General features: G+C 31.5%; 3 protein-coding genes across 5 annotated transcripts; 1 reads left to right on the top strand and 2 right to left on the bottom strand.

The window, feature by feature from the left end:
- The first annotated feature begins 4,684 nt into the window (after positions 1-4,684).
- On the top strand, positions 4,685-7,306 carry LOC103492402 (DNA repair protein RAD51 homolog). Its single transcript, XM_008452755.3, has 9 exons — positions 4,685-4,960; positions 5,185-5,329; positions 5,431-5,541; positions 5,643-5,734; positions 5,888-5,982; positions 6,071-6,184; positions 6,315-6,444; positions 6,556-6,677; positions 6,963-7,306. The coding sequence occupies exons 1-9, from the start codon at positions 4,871-4,873 to the stop codon at positions 7,084-7,086; spliced, it is 1,023 nt and encodes a 340-aa protein (XP_008450977.1). The 5' UTR covers positions 4,685-4,870; the 3' UTR covers positions 7,087-7,306.
- Positions 7,307-7,836: 530 nt separating this feature from the next.
- LOC103492401 (uncharacterized) lies at positions 7,837-11,107 on the bottom strand. Of its 3 annotated transcripts, none has more exons than XM_008452751.3 (5): positions 10,933-11,107; positions 9,757-10,605; positions 9,393-9,593; positions 8,981-9,176; positions 7,837-8,270 (listed from the first exon to the last, which is right to left on the bottom strand). In XM_008452751.3, the coding sequence occupies exons 2-5, from the start codon at positions 10,591-10,593 to the stop codon at positions 8,089-8,091; spliced, it is 1,416 nt and encodes a 471-aa protein (XP_008450973.2). In that variant the 5' UTR covers positions 10,594-10,605; positions 10,933-11,107; the 3' UTR covers positions 7,837-8,088. The 3 variants fall into 3 exon arrangements, with proteins under 3 accessions (XP_008450973.2, XP_008450976.2, XP_008450974.2); XM_008452754.3 differs by having other exon boundaries at positions 9,757-10,596; positions 10,933-11,094; XM_008452752.3 differs by having other exon boundaries at positions 10,785-11,093.
- Positions 11,108-15,574: 4,467 nt separating this feature from the next.
- LOC103492400 (eukaryotic translation initiation factor 3 subunit K) lies at positions 15,575-18,808 on the bottom strand. Its single transcript, XM_008452750.3, has 8 exons — positions 18,417-18,808; positions 18,229-18,285; positions 17,844-17,894; positions 17,675-17,737; positions 17,104-17,154; positions 16,913-16,979; positions 16,428-16,510; positions 15,575-16,087 (listed from the first exon to the last, which is right to left on the bottom strand). The coding sequence occupies exons 1-8, from the start codon at positions 18,537-18,539 to the stop codon at positions 15,887-15,889; spliced, it is 696 nt and encodes a 231-aa protein (XP_008450972.1). The 5' UTR covers positions 18,540-18,808; the 3' UTR covers positions 15,575-15,886.
- Between the last annotated feature and the right edge of the window lie 2,349 nt (positions 18,809-21,157).

Genomic DNA, 21,157 nt, shown 5'->3' with positions numbered 1-21,157 from the left:
CAAAGGTGTTTTCTAATTAGATTCTTCTTTACAATTAAAGAGTTAATGTGATGTGGAGGTAAGTTTGCCACACAAAAGAGTAAAAATTTTCCATCCTAGCGAGCCCTAATTTATCAATGTAAAAAGTGTGATTGAAACTTCTTTCGAGTTGATTCTGAAAATGTTATGTATCGATTTCTTATCTATAATTTAGTTCACCTTGTTAGTTAATCTTAAATTGATATTTATCCATCATATGGATGACCTAGATCATTTTTGTTATATTTTATTTCGATTTGAAATCTACTATAGTTATCGATGTTAAAATTTGGTATCAATAGTAAATTTATAATAATCTGAAGGATCAATAAATTAGATAAGTAATGAAATTGAGAAGTTAAGTATTTTCAACGTACCCTATATGTTAGAATCCTTCTCAATTACATAGAAACATGGTTTCATAATAACAGTCATTCTTTAATTAATTTCTCAGATCATTAATCAAACTATTACTAGACTACGAGTTACTGGGATTGGAGTCAAGCATCAAAGTAGCTTAGACATAATTTTACCTCGTGTGTGTGGTGTGTGTGCGCGTGTGCGTGTGCGTGTGTGTGTGCGCGTCGACCTTCTTAATTCCCATGGCTCAAAATGATGTATTGGACATGTTAGAATTTATGTCATAAAACTCATTGTTTGTAATTTAAAATTATATTATGTTCAATAAAATTGTTATTGAGAACTTATTAGTGAAAATAGAATATTATAGTATTGAATCGAATTAACTAAAGTCCCGAGGCTATCTGTGAAAATTTGAACTTTATGTAGAAACATAAATGTGGATCTAGTTCAAGTTTATAACTCAAATGGTTCGCAATGTATGAATAAAGTTGGACGTTTTTTTCTAGGAACATTATGGATGTGACCCACTTTGTAGTTAGTACAAACAATATGATCCTGAATCGTTCATGTAGAGACATGGGAGTGGAGACATCATATATGTAAAGAGTTTGCATAAGACTGGAACCATGAAATAGTCACTTTTAAGTTGTAGCACCGTTGACTATATAAGCTAACTATTTCGGTTATGATGACCTAGGTAACTTAATCTTAATCCCGAGCTAACTATGAACTTTTGTTTAAACAGTATTATCTTTAGATCTCCATAGATGAGGACAGCTCAACGACGTTAGTCTAATAACCCTTCCATTTTAGGGGTAAGATCATATGGATGGGCAGAGACATTGGGTGCAAGACGAAATTTCCTCTTGCCTGTTTTAGGGTTAGTAGATAGGTTGTCCCTTAAGGACTAAATCCAAATCTTAAACAAGGGATACCACCCTCTCATTGGCACGAGAGAGATTTGATTTTTAGGTTGAACCTTAAACCAAATGTTCAATAGTGGATCAGTGGGACTTAAGAAATAAGATGCAGTCTCGAGGGTAAAACGATATTTTGACCCAGTCGAGGTTACAAACAACCTGTGAAGGATAACTTATTGATCATGGTTATATCAGATGGACAGAAATATATCTATAGTGAGGGAGTGCAACTACGGGACTTTAGTAGAATGACTCGTTAGTTAACAAATGTTGATTAGCTTAGTCTAAAAGGGTTTAGCCAATTAATCTCGGATCATTGGAGCCCATGATCTATAGGTCCATTAGGTTCCCCTGGTAGCTCAATGGAATTAACTTAGAACAATATGTTGAAATAATTTGAATAGTTCAAATTAGGTAAAGAGAGAGAAACACACGAATATATATGATATAGGCGTTGGTCATAAGTTTGAGATAGAGCTTTACGTTTGAATGTGATTTAAATATAAAAAATATGAATATGGATTCATATTCGAAAGCTCGAAATTGATTAAAATTGTCAAAGTTGTGAAAAGTCAAAATGTTAGACTTTTTTTAAAAAAGTCAAACTTTGATCGACTTTATATTCAAATGTGATTTGAATTTCAGAAAAAAGAATACTGATTCATGATGCTCAAAAGGTCAAAATTAGTCAAGACAGACAGAATGGTAAAAAGTCAAAAGGTTGACTTTTGACTTTAAAAAAACAAAAGTTTGACTTTTACTTAGTTGGTCAAATGGCCCTATTGCCCTTAAACTAAAGTTAGTGGAAAAATTCAACATTTTGTTGGATAATCCCAAACACTTAATGAGACAAGTGTTTACATGTGATGAGACATAGGGTACAAGATTAAGTGGTATGGGAGGTGTTAATCTTTGGTAAAATTCTTTCATTCATTATGCATGTCACGATTTTATAAAAAAAAAAAAAAAAAAAGTTTTGAAAATCATTTTGGGAATTTTGGAAAAAGTTTTAGAATTTATCCAAATTTCCTCACCTCTCTCAACTAAAACCAATTATAAAGCCTCTGATCAATTTCGTTGCTCAAATCTCCTAAATTGAGTTCACCTCTGCTTGAATGTGAGAATTCAATACTAACTATAACTTCTTGACTTTTGAGCGTGCGATTAACACGAGGGTGTTCTGGTTCATATTGCACATGTTTTGATTTATAAAGACTATCTAGACCAAAGTGTTAGAGATAGAGAGTCACTTAGAATATCTATGATTACGAGATGTGTCTCTTCTTTCACTAGAGCCAATTGGTGAGAACATGTTGCATATTATAAAGCATGCTCTTGGATACATGTCTTTATCGACTTTTAGTGCCAGTAGAAGATTATTAGGACCAATGTCTTAATGTCTCATAGTTAATTAACTACCTGATTGTTATTTGATTTAATAAAAAATATGCAATATTAAATTTCTATCAAAGATAAAAATTTAAGGTTATTATATATAACATGTATTTAGTTGATATAGAAGTAAAACATGATCAAATAATAATCTAAAAGGTCTATAGTATATGAATAAATTTATGTGACTTTTTCCGATGATGCAATCAAGCTTGTCGAGTAAATTTCATCAATAGGACCACATAGAAGGAATTATCTACAACTCACATCTTTCCCAAAAACACGAAGACCTTTTAGATTCCCACAAGTCAGATCATTGCCAGAGCTATGGCAAGGAATATCAATAACATATAAATATTTTATTAGAATTAAAAGCATACGAAAACGTATAAATAAGTTAATCAAAACGTGGGATCTCATCGCTTCTACTTCGGATCAAAATGTTTAATCATTTCAATATATACATTTGAGAAAAATTGCAAATCACACAGACATATAAGAAAAAGTTATACAAAATATGATGACCATTATGAACAATGTCTCGACATATCTAATTTGTAAAACAAATTGCTCAAGTAGTAATATGAATTATGAGAGGATGTTTTGTCGAGTGCTTGATATGAATAGACAAGGAATAAAACCTATTCAAAAATTCATACACCATGCATATGTATAATTTACGATTCTTTATCGTATCAAATTTCTAACTTCATCTATTCTTTTTAAAAGAAAAAGGTTGGAAAATGTATATTTTAAAACAAATTTAAACATTAAAATGAAACATATGAACATTTATGATCATAATTAAAAGTATAACCTAAAATTCGAAAACATTTGTTTTTTTAATTTATTCTTAAATAAACATTGCCAACTTTGTTTATAAAAAAATAACATAAAGGAAGGCAAGAGTGGTTTTAAAACAAAAATAAAGTTGAAGTCTACAACAAAGTTTGAGTATATTATACACAACCTTTAATAGTAATGGTGTGATTTGGCTTGATGTAGCAAATAGCCAAACAACAATTTTTGGTCCTTCCCCATGCTCAATCTTGTAGTCAAATTTACATGCATGAGTCATATATTGGTCCCTAGTCCCAATATCACATGTGCCCAACCAACTTTTCTCATCTATCAAGTTTCTTTACATGTTTTTTTTTTTTTTTTTCCGTGTTGTTTTAATTTACTTGTGTCTTGATTTTAGATTGTGACGTCTCTCTCATTTTAAATAGTCCAATACCTTTGCAAAAAATAAATATATATCATACTTGTTACTCAATTCACTCAAAAGGCAATTGAGTTTTAACCTAGTGGTAATTGACATGATTTTTGTTCTTGGAGGTCAAAATTTTATTCCTCATCCCATAATTGTTGTACTAAAAGATCACTGAAAGAGATGATTATTTTATAGTTGTTTGAATTTTGAAAACTATGCTGCTTTGGTCCATGAAATTAGCTTTTTAGTTGCGAAAATTTGAAGAATAGGTACATTTTGCATTGAGTTTTCAAAATGTAGTCTTTTAATCTTCAAACTTGCGAGAATAGCTTAAAAGGTTTTTGAGGTATTTTTTTATTCTTCTTGAAAAATAATTATAGGGCAATTTTTTCCTTTTTCTAGTTCTTAGAAAATAAGAAACAAAAAACGGAAAACGAAAATATTATCAATCCAATCCATAAAAACTAAATTATAGTTTAAAGATCATAAAGACTAAACTCTAACTTTTTATCAAACTACACGAAGATGAAATATAATTAAACCAAAAAATATCTTTTGTTTTTATTTTCTTCATAATCATCTTCTCATGTTATTAATCCAGCTGTTATTTAGAAAAGTAGACACAAAAACACAAGCCGAATGTTTATTAATATTTGGGCTCTTGGGCTTCCAAGAGTGGCTCAAATAGCAATAGTCATTGGGCCATTTAGTCCAAGTCTCGGCCCAAATTTTGATCACTCTTCCTCACGAAACTTCCCGGGTAAGCCAATTCTCCATTCTCCACTCTCCACTCTTTTTGGCGCCTCTACAAATCTTCTTCAAATTTCCCAAATTCCCTCCACCATTTTTGCTTCAACTCACTTCCTCAGTACAATTTTCCATAGTTCTTCTGGTTCTGGGTAGTGGGTCGGAATTGCATTGAACAGATTCTTTCATTTGTTGGTCGATTGCTCAGTATCTGATCATGGAGCGCCAAAGAAACCAGAAGCCCTCTGAAGAACAAGAGGAAGCCGATGAAATTCAGCATGGCCCTTTTCCCGTTGAGCAGCTTCAGGTACCCATTATGCCACTGCATCACGAAAATTAGGGTTTTTTTTTCTTTTTGTTGTATCCATCGATTCCCAAATGTTCAATGAATTTTGAATTCGAAATTTTCTTTCTAATTGTAGGATTGAGTTATTTGTCCTCAAATTTGGTTACATGAGTCGGGTTTTGATTTGGGATTTATCATTTCCTAGTAACGATTTTAGAATTTTAAGCAATTTTGATGTATTGAAGGCATCGGGAATTGCTGCAATGGACGTAAAGAAGCTTAAAGATGCCGGTTTGTGTACTGTTGAGTCTGTTGCATACTCTCCCAGGAAAGAACTGCTTCAAATCAAAGGCATAAGTGAAGCTAAAGTTGATAAAATTATTGAAGCAGGCATGTAATTTGTTCTGTGTGTTTCGTCTGTTCATAATTTTCCATTTTTCCATTTGCTTGTTTCGTCTACCTCTCTGTTTGACTAGATTCATTCTCAATAGCTTCCAAGATTGTGCCATTGGGTTTCACAAGCGCTGGCCAACTTCATGCTCAGAGGCTAGAGATTATTCAATTAACATCTGGGTCAAGGGAGCTTGACAAGATTCTGGAAGGTTGCTTTCTTGTAGAGCTTTTGAGTTTGATTGAAGCTTCTTTGGCCAGAGTTATTGCCATTTATGGTTTGCTTAGTTTAAATTTTACACCATTTTTTCAGGGGGAATTGAGACAGGATCCATAACTGAGATCTATGGGGAGTTCCGTTCTGGCAAAACACAGCTTTGTCACACACTTTGCGTTACCTGCCAAGTGAGTCACTCATTCCATTCCTGTAAACGTCGTTTGCTATCGAGTTCAGCTTAAACATGTATAATAGGACTATATTCGGCAATGGAATCTGTTAGTTTATTTCTATCAATGGACATGTTTCTGATTTCCGAGGCATTTTGAATTGACGATCAGCTCCCATTGGATCAAGGTGGTGGAGAGGGAAAGGCGATGTATATTGATGCTGAGGGAACATTTAGACCGCAGAGGCTCTTACAGATTGCAGATAGGTACGATGAGGATACATTTGAGATTAGGTGTCACTTTGTTCTGTGTGTGTTATCAAAATAGCTTATGGTGTGATATTGGTTGTTGCAGATTTGGACTCAATGGTGCTGATGTCTTGGAGAATGTGGCCTATGCTAGAGCTTATAACACTGATCATCAATCAAGGCTTTTACTGGAAGCTGCTTCAATGATGGTGGAAACAAGGTAGTTAACATAATTTGTATGAGGATATGTATTTAATATAACTTAACACTAATATAGTGTTTTTTAAACCTAATGCAATTGATCGTCTTGATTGAAATAAATTATTGAGATCCATTCACATTATATTTAGGTTTGCTCTCATGATAGTCGACAGTGCCACTGCTCTCTACAGAACAGATTTCTCAGGAAGGGGAGAACTTTCGGCCCGGCAAATGCATCTAGCAAAGTTCTTAAGAAGTCTCCAAAAGTTGGCAGATGAGGTAAATACACTTTTCTTCTATATGGCCAAAAGATGAAGTACAAGAATGAGACATTTTGCATTTTTCTTACCATTCACAAGAGTAATATCTCCTGATGTGTTGTGGTTGTAGTTTGGTGTGGCTGTGGTCATTACAAATCAAGTGGTTGCACAGGTAGATGGTTCAGCAATCTTTGCAGGTCCTCAAATTAAGCCCATTGGTGGAAACATCATGGCACATGCCTCTACAACAAGGTTTGTCACACTATAATAAAATTATGGAAAAAACACCTTGTTTCAATTTGGTCCCTAACTTTCATGAACACTTTTGAATTTGAATTTTCACTAGATACTCAATTTTTTAATCTAAAGTATTAATGTTTATTAATAATTTAAAGGTATTCTTGCAAACTTGAACGTAATTCAACTAGTTAAAAATGTTATACCTTTTACTCGAAGGATAAAAGGATTGAATCCTCATCTCAAATGTTTATGAACTCAAAATGTGGTTACCTTCAACCAATTATGTTTCTATTGCAGGCTTGCGCTACGTAAAGGACGAGGGGAGGAGCGGATTTGTAAGGTGATAAGTTCTCCATGTTTAGCTGAGGCTGAAGCACGGTTCCAAATTTCAGCTGAAGGGGTCACTGATGTCAAAGATTGAGGATGTGTAATTTTTCCTTTTTGACGTGGGCTTCCATGTGTATAGGCTCATTTGGGGGCTTTGTTCATTACAAACATGTTTGCCCCAAGCAATTAATCTGCAAGGAAATGGCTTTTGTTTCCCTTTCTCATCAATCATCATGTCCATTGCAATGTAGGCAAATCTCTTGTTAAATCCTTAAGCCCATATATTATTTATTTCATTATAATTTACTTTGTTATTTATGTCGTTATATATATATATATATATATATATATATATATATATATATATATATATATTCTGGCCCATATCAATTTATACTCCTAAATTTTGGTTTTATAAATTATATTAATGGATTGGTAACTAGTCTAAATCTTAAACTATATCAATTTATATTCTCCAATTGTGTACAACCAATATTTTGTGAAATTTATAAAATGAATAATCTAAACACCTAAATTTCCATTGACCAATCAATATATAGTAAGGATGATCATTGATCGATCGGAGTTGGTTTTTTTTGACAAAATCAACTTTGAATCGAATCGACCATAGTCAATTTAGTAAAGTGTCAAACTGACCATAGCATCGACGAGTAAGAATCGGTTGGGTTATTTGAGTAGGGTAATGTAGGGTTATAAGAAAGTAAAGATAGGATAAAATAGGGTTATTTAGGGATTATGATTATTTATCATATTCCTTGAACCAAACACGGTTGACCCAATTTTCTAATTCTTTTCCCCCTAGAACCCCACCCCAAACACACCCTTAATGATGCAAAACCAAGTGATTTTAACCATTTCAATCAAACTCAGTTGCAATAAAATATATATTTACACGAGAATAAACCAAGCCAACTTTATACAGCATTACAATTCTTATTGTGTAAGGTGGAGAATAGAAAAGAATAATAATATTTCTACTTTTGGATGTATGATCATTTACAATCTATGAAAGTATAAGGTTTGGATCAGAGCTTCCATGGAGATACCTGTCTGCTGTACATCAAGGAGAGTTTGGTCATTGCAGAACGGAATAGAAGTCATCAAGAGCAGAGTACAATGGCTCTGCAGCTCTTGGTCTCTCGACTGTTCCCAACAGAATGTCAGAGGTGGTTAGATATGGATCGCCATAAAAGCATAGATTTGTGCTCATCCTTGTTGCTACAATGTTTCCTTCCAATGAAACTCCCACAAATGCCCCTGTCAATAAGTAAGCGAATGCATCAGTTACCATCTCCAGCATGTCAGTGTGAAATAATCGTTAAATAAAGGTAATACTGTTCTTTAGAATTCAAGACAAATTATAGAACAAATCCAGGTCTACTCTGGCAGTATATGAAGTCAAAGACAAGTGACAGAAGAAATGAAAGAATACAAGAACATACAAAAAATCAAGTAAGTGCACAAAGAAATAGAACTCACTAGAGAAAAGGTTTTCGGCTAAATAGGATATGTTACCTAGAGAATAATTACACAAAAACTTCGATAGTGAAGCCCAAAGAGAAACATGGAACCTCACTGGGATTTCTATCACTATTGTTCCTTTCACTCACAACAAAGCGTGATCCTGGCAGACCAGGAGCCACAACAAGGCACACACCTCTAAAGACAAAATAAGAGTCGAAGATGTAGTGATATTGACTACCACGACCCGAATCAAGACATTTGTACTTGTAATATATGTCATCATAAAGGAAATATTTTAAGCACCAGAACAAGCAGTTAAGGACTAAATCCTGCATGATTCACGAAATAGTTTTAGACTTCGAAAAAGTCTAAAAGTTTATGGGCAGCTGCTATTTCAATGATCTAATATGCTATCTTTATGGAGATCTACTTAGGTTTTGGTATAACATAGGTGTCAAAAGCCTTCTAAGTAGAACAGAAAATGCACAATCTAATCAGGATACCTTTGCTACAGCTATATGTATAGCACATGCCAGAACCCCTATCTCCAGCTCGAAGATCTGCTTCCAACACTCTACCAACAGGTCCAGCAGCGACACTACACCCAGCACCAAGAGAAAAGTGCATTCGGCTACAGAATGTCTTAACAGCTTTTGAATTATGAAGTACAATTATGAAATCCATGAGCTCACCACCAATCTAAAGTAAACAAAAATATAAGTAATTCAGAACTCCATATGCACACAAGATTCTTGTGATTTGAGTCAAAAGGCCTTGTTCTACATCTCATAAAACAGACGAAAACCCAAAACTTACGGCCAAGCTATCCTACAAATGAGCTTAACCATTTCTAAAGATTGAAAATTCTTCCAGAAATTCTACAAATGTAAAAGAACTTTGAATTAGAAGTCTTACCTGGGCACCCCATCCTAATCCAACAGACATTAAAGCTGAAGGAGCAGACCATGAACCATCCGACCTTCGGGCAATTACCAAACCAGTGCCAAATTTGTAAGCAACCAACACACCGCCTTTAGCAACTGTCAAAATGGCAAGACCTTTGGCCCCCTTCAGTACAGCCAAAGGTATAGACCTTTCAGGATTTAGTCTAGAGACCTGTACAATTCAACAGCCAGGAAATAGCATGTCACAAAAGAATATCCAAACCACCGTCCAATAGATCACAGTATAATAATCGATCCCACAGAGTATAATAATATATATGGCAGTTCAAGTTATACCAACTTCATTTAACAACTAAGTTGCATAGTAAGCGCACCTGGAAGTATCCTCTTAGCGTTTGGGATGCTTTGTATATCTCATGTTCCATGGACAAACCAATAGGGAGATTCAACCACCCTCTTGAACAGGTCCAGTCCATCACATCATGTTTCGCCCTTTGCACAGCATTGCTAATGCTGTTAATAAGTACACCCTGTAAAGGATCAAGCCTGTCATAGCAAGCATCGCATACCCTCTGTGGATTTCTCTCTCTGAACTTAACGGGCATCAAACACCTCCCTTTCGAACAGGCTCGGCAGAAAATCCCTCCACAAAATCGACAATGATGCCTACCACGAGTGATTGCAGTAAAAGGAGCAGTACATTGCATACAAATTAAAGAAGAACTATCTGGAAGCCACTCTGGAGGCTCAGCCTCCAAAACATCTTTATAAGCAGTATAATTAACCGTATTCGGCTCAAGAAGAGGTGGGGCACTAGGAATGTACACCGAGGAGTGCAAATAGGTATCACCGTTCTTTTCAGAACCAAGAAACGAAACATTCGAACTGGGAATTTGTTTATCTGACGACACATCTGAAGATTTATTCACACCAGTCAATAGAGCAAACATCCCATTTAAAACATTCTTTAAATTCACCTCGGGACGCATACTATTTTGCTTAGGAATATCAAACTCATCACTTGAATCATACTCATACTCATCCTCAATAAAATCTTCAGATTCAGCAGAAAACTTCGAGTTCTGAAAGGGCAAATTACCATTAGGCATGGCCCATGGAGAATCACAATCTTCATCATCATTATGAACTCTATTCACCTTCCCAACATTAGAAAGCGAAGAATATGTAACTTTCCCGTTTAAAGTAGCCATGAACTACAATAACTAATATCAAAACCAACCGTCAGTAAACAAATTACAAGAACCGATTACAAAAAACAACAATTCCAATTTCTCTTTCAAAGGAATTAAAAAAAATCCTCACTTTCGACTTCTATATACAAATGTTGGGAGAAAAATCATCAAAGACAAAATGGGGTGGATTAGAAGTTCAAAAAACTTACACAAATAGGAGTCGTCCGTGCAGCTTAATTCGAAATTTAGGGTTTTTTTTTTCTTTTCGTCGTCGGTATAAAATAGAACAAGAAAACGGCATAGGAAGCTAGAAAATATGAGAGGGAAGCGAAAGGGAAGACGGGAGAATTGGCGTACCTTTGTGATAAGAAGAATTGAGGTGAAGGAAATGAATTGTTAGGTTTAGGGCTTGAGCTCGAGGGAAATCGATGAAAACTAACGACGATGGCGGGATGAAATGGGAAAGAACCGATGAATCTCTTTCGAGGATTCAAGCAATCTTTTGTTTTATTTTATTTTTTCTTTTTCGATTTTCTCGGTTCCTTTTTATATTTTTCAGTCTATTAAAAAAAAGAATATATATATATATATATATATATATATATATATATATATATATATATTTGAATTAATAAATAAAATCGTCAAAATATTTATAATTTTTAAACTAATTTTGGTATGAAACGGCTTTTAATAGGTTTTTGGGAAATTGTTTCGGTTGTTTTGGGTTTGGATTTTCTGGGTGCATGTCTGAAAAAAATTATGGATTCTGGTTCATCAGATAAAATTATACCTAAAAATTTGATAATCTTATCGAGTAAAACTATATCGAGAAACCCTAAAAGATAGATAATTTGGACTTTTTCGATACATTTTTATTTGGGATGAATTGAGATCTCAACCAAATCTTTTTACCAACTAAGTTTCGTAAAATTTTCTATTATAATTTTGTCAAATTTTATATAAAATTGTAGTTGTAAAGAAGATTTCTACTGTAATCTTGATAACTTAATTATGAACCTATAAACTCATAATAAAAGATTTGAGAAATTGAATAAAATGTAAACTCATAATAAAAGATTTGAGAAATTGAATAAAAGGTGATTTAAAATTAGTTAAGTTTTGATATAGGATTTGAAAAGAAGATAGAAGAAAAGAATAGTTATATAAAATCAAAACAATCGGAAATTTTTAATATTTTAGAAAAGGAAGAGATGGATACGATTTTTCAAAATTGGTGCTAGTTTTACTGGACAAAATATATTAATTAAGTTTGATTCATAAATTCTAAAATGTTAGATTTTTAATCTCTCCATTTATAGTTTTGCTTTTAATTAACTTAATTGAGTTAATATTAACGTTAACTTGAACGTGAATATTTCACGGAAAAATTAAAGTTGAAAATGTAAAACTTAAAATATTTTTTTAGTATAAGTTGGGGCAGGAAATTTAAACCCGAGCCTCTTGTCTTAGTTACATGCATGTGTCTGTTGATCTAAAACCTATGAAATCAAACTTAAAAGCGGAAGAAAATGGAAACTAAACTAAAAAAACTAGAGACAAAAAAAAGTACCTTTTTATTCATATTAATGATATTTGTTGTTCATGTTTTATTTTTCAATCAAAATGTCTATTATTTTTCATAATGAGAGATCCCTTTTGACGCCAATCAAAAACACCCCTTCCCATAGTATCATTTTTCAAATAATCAAAAACCTTTTCGTTTTTATTTTCCTAATCTCCATTTTCAAAACTTTATATGATTGTGTTCAGATAGAACCTTCCGTTCTTCGTAGATAAATTAGTGGATCATGTCAGAATGAAGTTATGATATTCTATAAATTTACTTTCTTAAACGAAAAGGTACGATTGTTATCTCCAAATTCAATTTTTTAGTTTCTACTCATTAGTAAATATATTTAAAAAAAAAAAGAGATATTTGTAGTATTTCGAAGTTTAAAATTTGATTCAGTGTTAGATTAATAGATTTCTTTTCAACATTAACAAATATTTTTGTGTTATTTTCAAATTTATATTTTAGTTATGTAGAAATATTCGTATTCAATAGATGTATTTTCATAAACGTACACACAAAGAATCACATTTGTTCAGCTTTTATGAAATATTGTTACAAATTTTTGTCTTTCTTTGGCTCCATCTACATTTTTTGAACTTTATAAGGATAACAATTAATTTGATTCATTTTATATTTGTTGTGAATTAATCTAAAATATGATAGGATAATATTTGAGATAGACTTAAATTTGAATGAAAAGTAGTTGATAAATAACTGAACAGAACAAGATGTTTCACACCCTAACGAATCATATTAATTTTTAAATTTTAGTTAATATGAATTGTTTAGTTCATAATTTTAAATTATATCCCTTTCCTTTTCTATAACTCTATTTGATTATACTTTTAGTTACTATTTAAGTTTATTTTTTATTTCTTATCTTGAAAATTCCCAAATAACTCATTTAATTTTGTTTGCATTTTATTACTCATTTCTTAAATTGTGATTTTTTTTTACTCAAAATGAATGTATAGTGGGAGAGTTGAGAAAATTCAAAAGATATAATTGTGAAAATTAGAATTATGATGTTTTTGGAAAGTAAAATATGTCTAATGTTTTATTCTATAAATTATAAATGAGAATAATACTCACTCTTTTTTTTAATACACATCCCATGATTATATTTATCCATTAAGTAAATATATCTTGGCAATGGATGTCATTTGGTTTTTTTTTTTAAATAAAAAATCACATTTTTTTTAGGAATAGTTTAATAGCAAAACTTTAAAACTATTTACAAAATATATTAAAAAAAATTCAAATAAACTATACAAATATTTGATGATTTTATTTATTTGTTATATTTGAAAATGACTTTTTTTTTTTTTTTGTTATTTTAAATTTAAAATTGCATTAATATAGCAACAAATAATACAAAAATATATAATTTTAAAATAATAAATATCTTTCAAACTGAATAATTATAAAAATTGGATTTTCTTTAGACGTTGAAGTTAATTAAAAAAGAAAAAAAGAAACATTGATAAAATAAACTTCCATGATTCATAACTTAAAAAACAAATTGAATTTTCAACATTTACAGCAAAGTTCATAAACACATGTAAATAAAAAATGTTGAGTTGTTGACATAGTTCCAATACAATTTATTTATTTATTTATTTTATTATTATTATTTGAGTTCAAAGCTTGCAAGACAAATCAAATGACAAATATTTTTTTTGTTTATAAATATTCTGGGTGGAATATGGGAAATTATCAAAAATAGGATGAACTCTTTGAATGAAGAGTTTTGGGACAAATGGAAACATGAAATCTCCAAATAGCCCCTTAGTAAAGAAAAACCCTAAAACCATAAGGAGATTGATGAAGTCATTCCTTCACAAAAAGCCGAGATCATAACAGTTATTCGCCTTCTTTCGAATGAGGACGATTTGAACAAAGCTGCTTCTTCGACAATAGTTGCAACTAATATTTCAAGACAATTTGCAAATATATCAACTGGATTCAAAGTATTAGTATATATAACAAGATTTTTTTTAAAAAAAAAAAAATATAGTAAAACATGTCAGAGTCTATCAATGATAAAAGTCTATCATCAATAGACCATATTACAAATATTAATTTATCATTAAGACCACAAAAGTCTATCAGCAGATTTTGTTATATTTACAATTATAATTATTCATATTTATGCCAAACATTCTCTTTCCTTATATTTTTAGGTAAGCTTTTCAAGTTTGGAAGTGAAAAAATAATTCCGGCGGTTGAGATTTAAGAAAAACAATGAGTAGAAACCTAAAACATGTGGAAGCCTCTCCAAAACACCTAAGCATGTACAAACAAAAAGACTTGCTTTTCAAGATCAAAAGTTGAAAGATAATTGTAAGATATCGTGAGATGAAAAACACTAACTAAAAAACTTGCTAAAATATCAATAAACCAATTCTAAAAGATCTATAATGTGTATAAAAATTCTTTGGATTTAAGCTTTTTATGTTTGGAAATTGAACGTTTATTACGAGATGTCGCGTGATGGTTGCAAGCTGAAAAAACTTGCTGAAACATGTATAAGAACCCTAAAACGCCTAAAACATGTACAAAAATGATTTTGAATTAAGGTTTTCAACTTTGAAAGTTGGAAGATTATTGTTACATATCATGAACAAAATTTAAAATACTTATGTAGATGAAAATATTGATGTTTTAAGTTTACAAAAAAATTAATAAAAATATTGATCAAACATAGATTTTGATGAATATTTCTAAAAATATTTATATTAGTGACATTTTAATGAGTTTATTTGTGTTTTGTAGACTACGATATAATAAAAATAATAATTCAACCAATAAAAAATATAATGTCAACAGAAACTTAATACTATTGTTGTGACATAGTTGTGAAATAAAAAATATTAACTAAAAGACTTACTAAAAACATGTATAGAATCACCCTAAATCGTATAAAAACATGCATAAATAGATTTGAAACTAACCATTTCAAGTTTAAAAATTGCTAAGACAAAAAACAATAGTAAATGATTTGTAGCTGGATATTTGAAGTTCGAAGGTTACAAGAAAAAAGAACTTCTACACTCAACTTCATACATTCTTTTCATTTACAAAGGAAAATTTTTCATTAGAAAATCATTTTTCAGAAAAACAAAAATTTGCAACTTGTGTTTTTCACACAATTATTTAATGCATATTAAGCAGAGGGGTGGCTTTTAAGATGCCTAGTTTGTTTTAGAGGAAACAAGAACTTTTTGAAAGAAAACCAACTTGAATATTTCATCTAAAAGCCCTTTTTAAGTGCGCCTTTTAATCTGTCATCAGAAATTCTTAAAACTACATTAGCCTACAATTTTTTCCTTCAAAGTGATTTTAAAACAAAATGCTTAGTAATGTCTACCCAAAAAAGAAATCTTATGGTCCAAGAGGAACTCAAGTCTGCAATACCCAAAAGAACAAACAATAATAATTTTATGCAAAAACACTTCTCAAAATTAGGAGAGCCATACGCTACATACAAAGCGCCTCGTCTCATCACCTCAGTATGCCCTTCATGACCTTATGACCATAAAATGTTATGATTGAAGTACAAAATATAAACATCAGACTAACTGCCCTACGAGGTAATCTCTTCATTCTATGGCATAGATGGAAAATTGGACAATAATATAGCAGCAGCCTCACAGTAGTCCCAAAAAAGAAAGGAACGCGAACAAATTCGGAATGTATAGATGTAACAACATTAGTTACCGGTGACCGGGTTAGTTAGCCAAGGATCGGAAAGATGCGAGTAATGTGATCCAAGGGAATGCTATCGGAGGATTTCTTTTTCAGTTCAGGATGGTTGAATTCGTTGGGTGGTATAACAATAAGTTGGCCCTTCCCACCTTTCTCAAGAATCCAGCCAGAGTTTGCAACTTGGTGCTCAAGGAATTTGTCCAACGACAGGCCCTCGATATTGATTGCCTGTAACATCCCACATAAGGATTTAGAATACACAACAGAATATTGAACATATTGCATTAAAAAGTATTGATTGAAGCAAAAATTCCAAAAAGAGACGAGTTGGGGTCGATTGGTTGGCATCCTCTATAGCATGTCAGAAAGAGAATAAACAATACAAGGATATTTGGAATTTGTAGCAAACAGCAGAAAAAAAATGACAAATTATCGACCGTAACATCATTAGCAGGGTAGGGTGTCAAGCCACATATACTCCGAAACACCAACGAAAAAATACAATAACGGTTGAAGAATCAACTCCAAGATTAGTAAAATGGCAGATGAATGCTTTATAAATCCATACCTCCGCAAGCACAGATCTAGGAACCTTTTGATACGTTAAGGAAAGAACATGGACAGCATAAGCTTGAATTGCTTGCTCAAAACCTGCATCATATTTTCATATCAGGAAAAGTCAAACACGCCTTGGTCTATATACAAACAAAATAGTTCTGCCAGCTAAAAATATACATTTTATTTTAGATTTATTGTGGCACATTCAATTCAACAACTCAAGTAAGACTTCTTGCACCATAAAGCCGACCACAGGAAACATAATAAGTGAAGAAAAGTTATATACTTGTAAGGTTTTTCATGTGAAGGCTCAAACTCAAGACACATGGGGAAACTTCCCTTCAAACATCTCAATTCTTCTTCGGGTCAGTCAAATGCATTCTCTTGAGAGAATATGCCACTCACACGTTACACACTAATGGATGCATCCTAGAGACTATAAAGGTAGTAGCAAATACTGCATAAGAGAACAAGTTCCTTATAATTCCTAAGTACCTGGCACAGCTTCAACTATGTGACGGTTCTTGGCAGCTTCATCCCAGAATTGACGGAACTTTCCAGTCTACACATGAATAAAGATAAAAATTAAAAATTAAAAAAAAAAAGTCATAAAATTGGCATGAGCATGCTGCTAAAAGATCAAGTTAAGGGAATAAAAGAAGAAAAACAAAAAGGAACCTGCATACCTCCAAATAGTGGGAAAGTATAATCAAAGTCTTGAATTGATCCTCCATTTGCTGATATTAATATATTTAAAATGTGTCATTAAGGGGAAAGATTAGAAAGCACAAGAAATAACAAGCAGAAAATGTGAAAATGCTCGGCGACAATGTTTTAGTTTAGAATGAAATTGAAAGATTATCCTTTTCTTTTTCAGAGGAAATTGTTGGTTAAGTGCTCTGCTTACTTTAATATTTTCCTTTGGGCTACCTCCTCTACTGGTTTTGGGGCATTCCCATTTTAATGATAATTAATGATTGAGGCCTTTAAGTTTAATGTGGTTTGTTCCCCTAGTGTCAATAAAGGGTACACAGAACAGTTTGATCTCTCGAGGAATAAATGAGCAACCTAATTGTTCACTTTACAGATCAATCAAATTTACAAAGACCCGAAGATCTAAGAATAAGATTAGAATTGAAAGAAACTTAAGGGATGGCAAGCTACAATAAAAATTAATGCATACCACTTGTTCTAGAATTAAAATGGAAGACATCTTAAAATAAGGGGTTGATGAACAATGAAAGATTTAATGCATACCACACGTTCTGGAATTAAAAAGAGACACAGGCTGAAATCCGGAGCCGGCATTGCCATCAGAGCCTATTCACAAATCAGATATAAACTTCAATTAAGCTGAATGAAGAAGATACAGCAATTGAATTCCTCAAAAAATGTGGTGACAAAAAAATTAAAGAGGAAAGCATACCTTCACCAGAATGCGAGCCACAATTTGGGTGCTCATTCTCTCTGGCTCGAACTGTAAATCAAACAATAATCAATTTTTTAGAAGACAGACCATATGAATGAGGGAAAACAAAGAGACTAAACAATCAAAACGCTTAAGGTTCAAGTCCAATGCGTTAAATGGGCAGCACCAAAATACATTCTAAATCCTAATTTATCTTAAAGTAATGACAGTTAACTAAAAATACATAAACACAACAACAATTAAAACTTAAGGATTACAATGACAAAACCATCCAGCAACAACCACAATGGAGGAAGTTGGGATCTGACTTCTTTTTTCCAAAAGAATTTACTAAAATACATTCTATATCTATTTACAGCTAGAATTGTATTAGGGTAGCTACCTGGTAGAGACGAAGAAGGCATAGATTGGCATCTAAACTGTACGTTTCTGACGAGACCTGGAACACAAACATTTATCCCAGCTAAAATAAGAGAAGAGTTCTCACAATTCTGAAATACAATTACCAAGGAGATGATAACAACTAACACAAATTGAGCTGAAAAGACGGGAGAGAGATGGGAAAGTGACCTGCTCGTTTACGTAGTTTTCGAGATCGGGGAGAATGTCGGGATTGTAAGGATTCACGGCGAGCAACTGCTCCACGGCGGAGGCCATCTCTTGCTGAGGTTGCTTTTGGAGTTCTCTCCCCATTCCACCGGATTCCGCCGCCGATTAGGTAAAGGAATAAGATTTCTACTTCGTTGCAGTTTATACTGCTAAATTGAAAACAGGGTTTTGGCGAACTGAATGAGATGATGATGATGGTGATAAAGCTTCGGTTCTTCACACTTGAAACCCTCGATTGGGGATGACGATGAATCTTCTATTTTTTAGGGTTTCGTCCAAAATTGCCCAATTGCTTACGTTTAAGAAAATATTATATTTCCGTACTTAAATTTTGCCCTAACCTAAATGTTGGGTCTTAATTTTACACACAAAAAAAAATGTTTAGGGCTATTTTTATTTTATCAAAAGGAACTAAAATATTTTAAAAAACCGTTGATCGATATAGATTAAGATAAATTGTTATTTGGGTAAATTAGTATCATGATAAATATAGATAATTTATCGCAATCTACTACATATACAGATAGATTGTGATATTTTGTTATATTTATAAATATTTTCATGAATTTTGTTGTTTAAAATAATTTTACCACAAATTTTATGGATTTTTTTTATATTTGTGAGTGTTCAAGTTGTTTGTGTTCACTTTACTAATTTTATGGGACAACCTTTTTTTTTTATATCCCGAACACCTAACCTTAGTTACAACATTTGAGTCAGGTTGTACCTCTTATCTATTTGGATACTCTTGTGTTAAAATGATTAAAAATAAGTTTATAAAATCTATATTTTAAATTAATAAATACACATTTTAGGTTTTTCTAAACAAGTTGAGTATTTATTATTTATATGGTATCAGTGATGTTTTGTTGCTTGTCTTATTTTGTAAATTTGTTAATATTCTAATGAAAAAGTCAATTCAATTCCTTTTTTTCCTAATGGTTAAAGAAAAAAAAAAGGGACAAATCATATACTTTTTAGCAACCTCACAATGTTTTACCTACTTGAATTAACCTTAATTTGATTAAGGTTTGAGTTATACTTTTCTTTAGGTAAATACGATTTGAAACTTTCATATTATTCAACAAATCAAATCTCTGCATATTATTTTAGTCTATAAAGGATTCTAAACCCACCTAAATAGTAGAATTTTGATAGGACGATCAGCTTATAATCACGTTAAATGACATCTCACATACACTTTTGTGAGATAAATATAAAAATTAAGAGTAATACTTAGATGCAACCTAAATCTCATATTCTCCCTTCTTCTATACGTAAATTATTGAATAAAGGCCGGCTTAAAAACTCTTTTGCTTATGCCTTTGGCTACTCATGCTCGTCATCTTAAATATTATGAAATCTAACTCGAAGGTCATCCTCCATGGGTGAATGAATGCTTTCTTATATGTCAAGATCTCAAGTATGCTTTCCTTCATGTTAGTACCAATGAAGTTTGCATTGGTTATGAGCCCAAATGGTAAACTCATGAATGATGATGGCCCAGGCCCAGGCCCATTAAAGTTTAACTCAACATAAACATTTTTCCACCACCTATTTTGTCTAAATATTTTCATTAAAAAAAAACATATTTAATTAGACTAAAATTGTGAAAAATACCAATCTTTATCACTAATTTTTTACTGTAGATTTTCAATATTATCCAACTATATAAATAATTTATCTTAAACTTGGCAATTTAATATTTTATTTTAAAAATCAGTCTATCAAAATACTTATATTTACTAATTAATATATAACCAAGTATTTTGGTATATAATTAATAAAACTTTAAAAGAAAATGGCACTAAACCAAGTTTTCTCTTTTATCTTTATACTTTTAGTTTTGGTTTGTATTCATTTCGTTATTTTTAAAATGTTCATTTTACTTCATATACTTTTAATTTTAGAACGTACTTTTTAAATATTTATTTTTTATCATCAAACTTTAAAAAAAAAATGATCATTTTGGTCTCTTCCTATATTTTTATTGTCGCAAATTAAAAGTGTTAGCGACTAAAGTAGTATTTTATTTTAATATAATTGTTGATAAATGGATTCAAATTACATATCTTTGTTTGTCGACCAACGTAGTATTTAAACTTATTTTAGAACATTCAAACTTAACAATTATTACGAGATTAAAAATAAGTAAGTAAAAAAGAACAAATTAGTAATTACTTTTTTTAAAAATAAAAACAACTAATTTACTTTTCATTGGTCCAATCTTTTTTAATAGATAATAACGAAAGATCAACCAGGTAGATAGACAAAGTGAAGTCTAAAACTTTTATGGTTGTTTTAGTATAACGGTTGGAGTTTGAGAATTCCTTCCATTTCTAACATGAGATGTGGAAAAAAATTATGACCGAATATAATAATTAGATTTTAAATTAAACAATCAATTTTATTATTTCCTGATTCTTTTGATATTTTCTATCGTGAAAGATAGTAACGAAAAGTTTTGAATGATTAAAAAAATGAGGATAACAACTAAAATGCTTTATAATAAAAATGATAATAATATTAGAGTTACGAGATGATTATAATAACAAAAATTGAAATACATGCTATACATAACTTTAAAATAAAAAAATTTATTAATATAAGGTAATTATTTATATGGTAGGTTGGATCTTAGGTGACGTGAGTGATATCTTTTAACCAAATCTATTACCTAATAAACCCATCGAGGTGACATA

This window comes from Cucumis melo, chromosome 2 (genome assembly GCF_025177605.1).
Source record: "Cucumis melo cultivar AY chromosome 2, USDA_Cmelo_AY_1.0, whole genome shotgun sequence".
Taxonomy (NCBI): domain Eukaryota; kingdom Viridiplantae; phylum Streptophyta; class Magnoliopsida; order Cucurbitales; family Cucurbitaceae; genus Cucumis; species Cucumis melo.
This window is presented reverse-complemented; position numbering and strand designations above follow the sequence as displayed.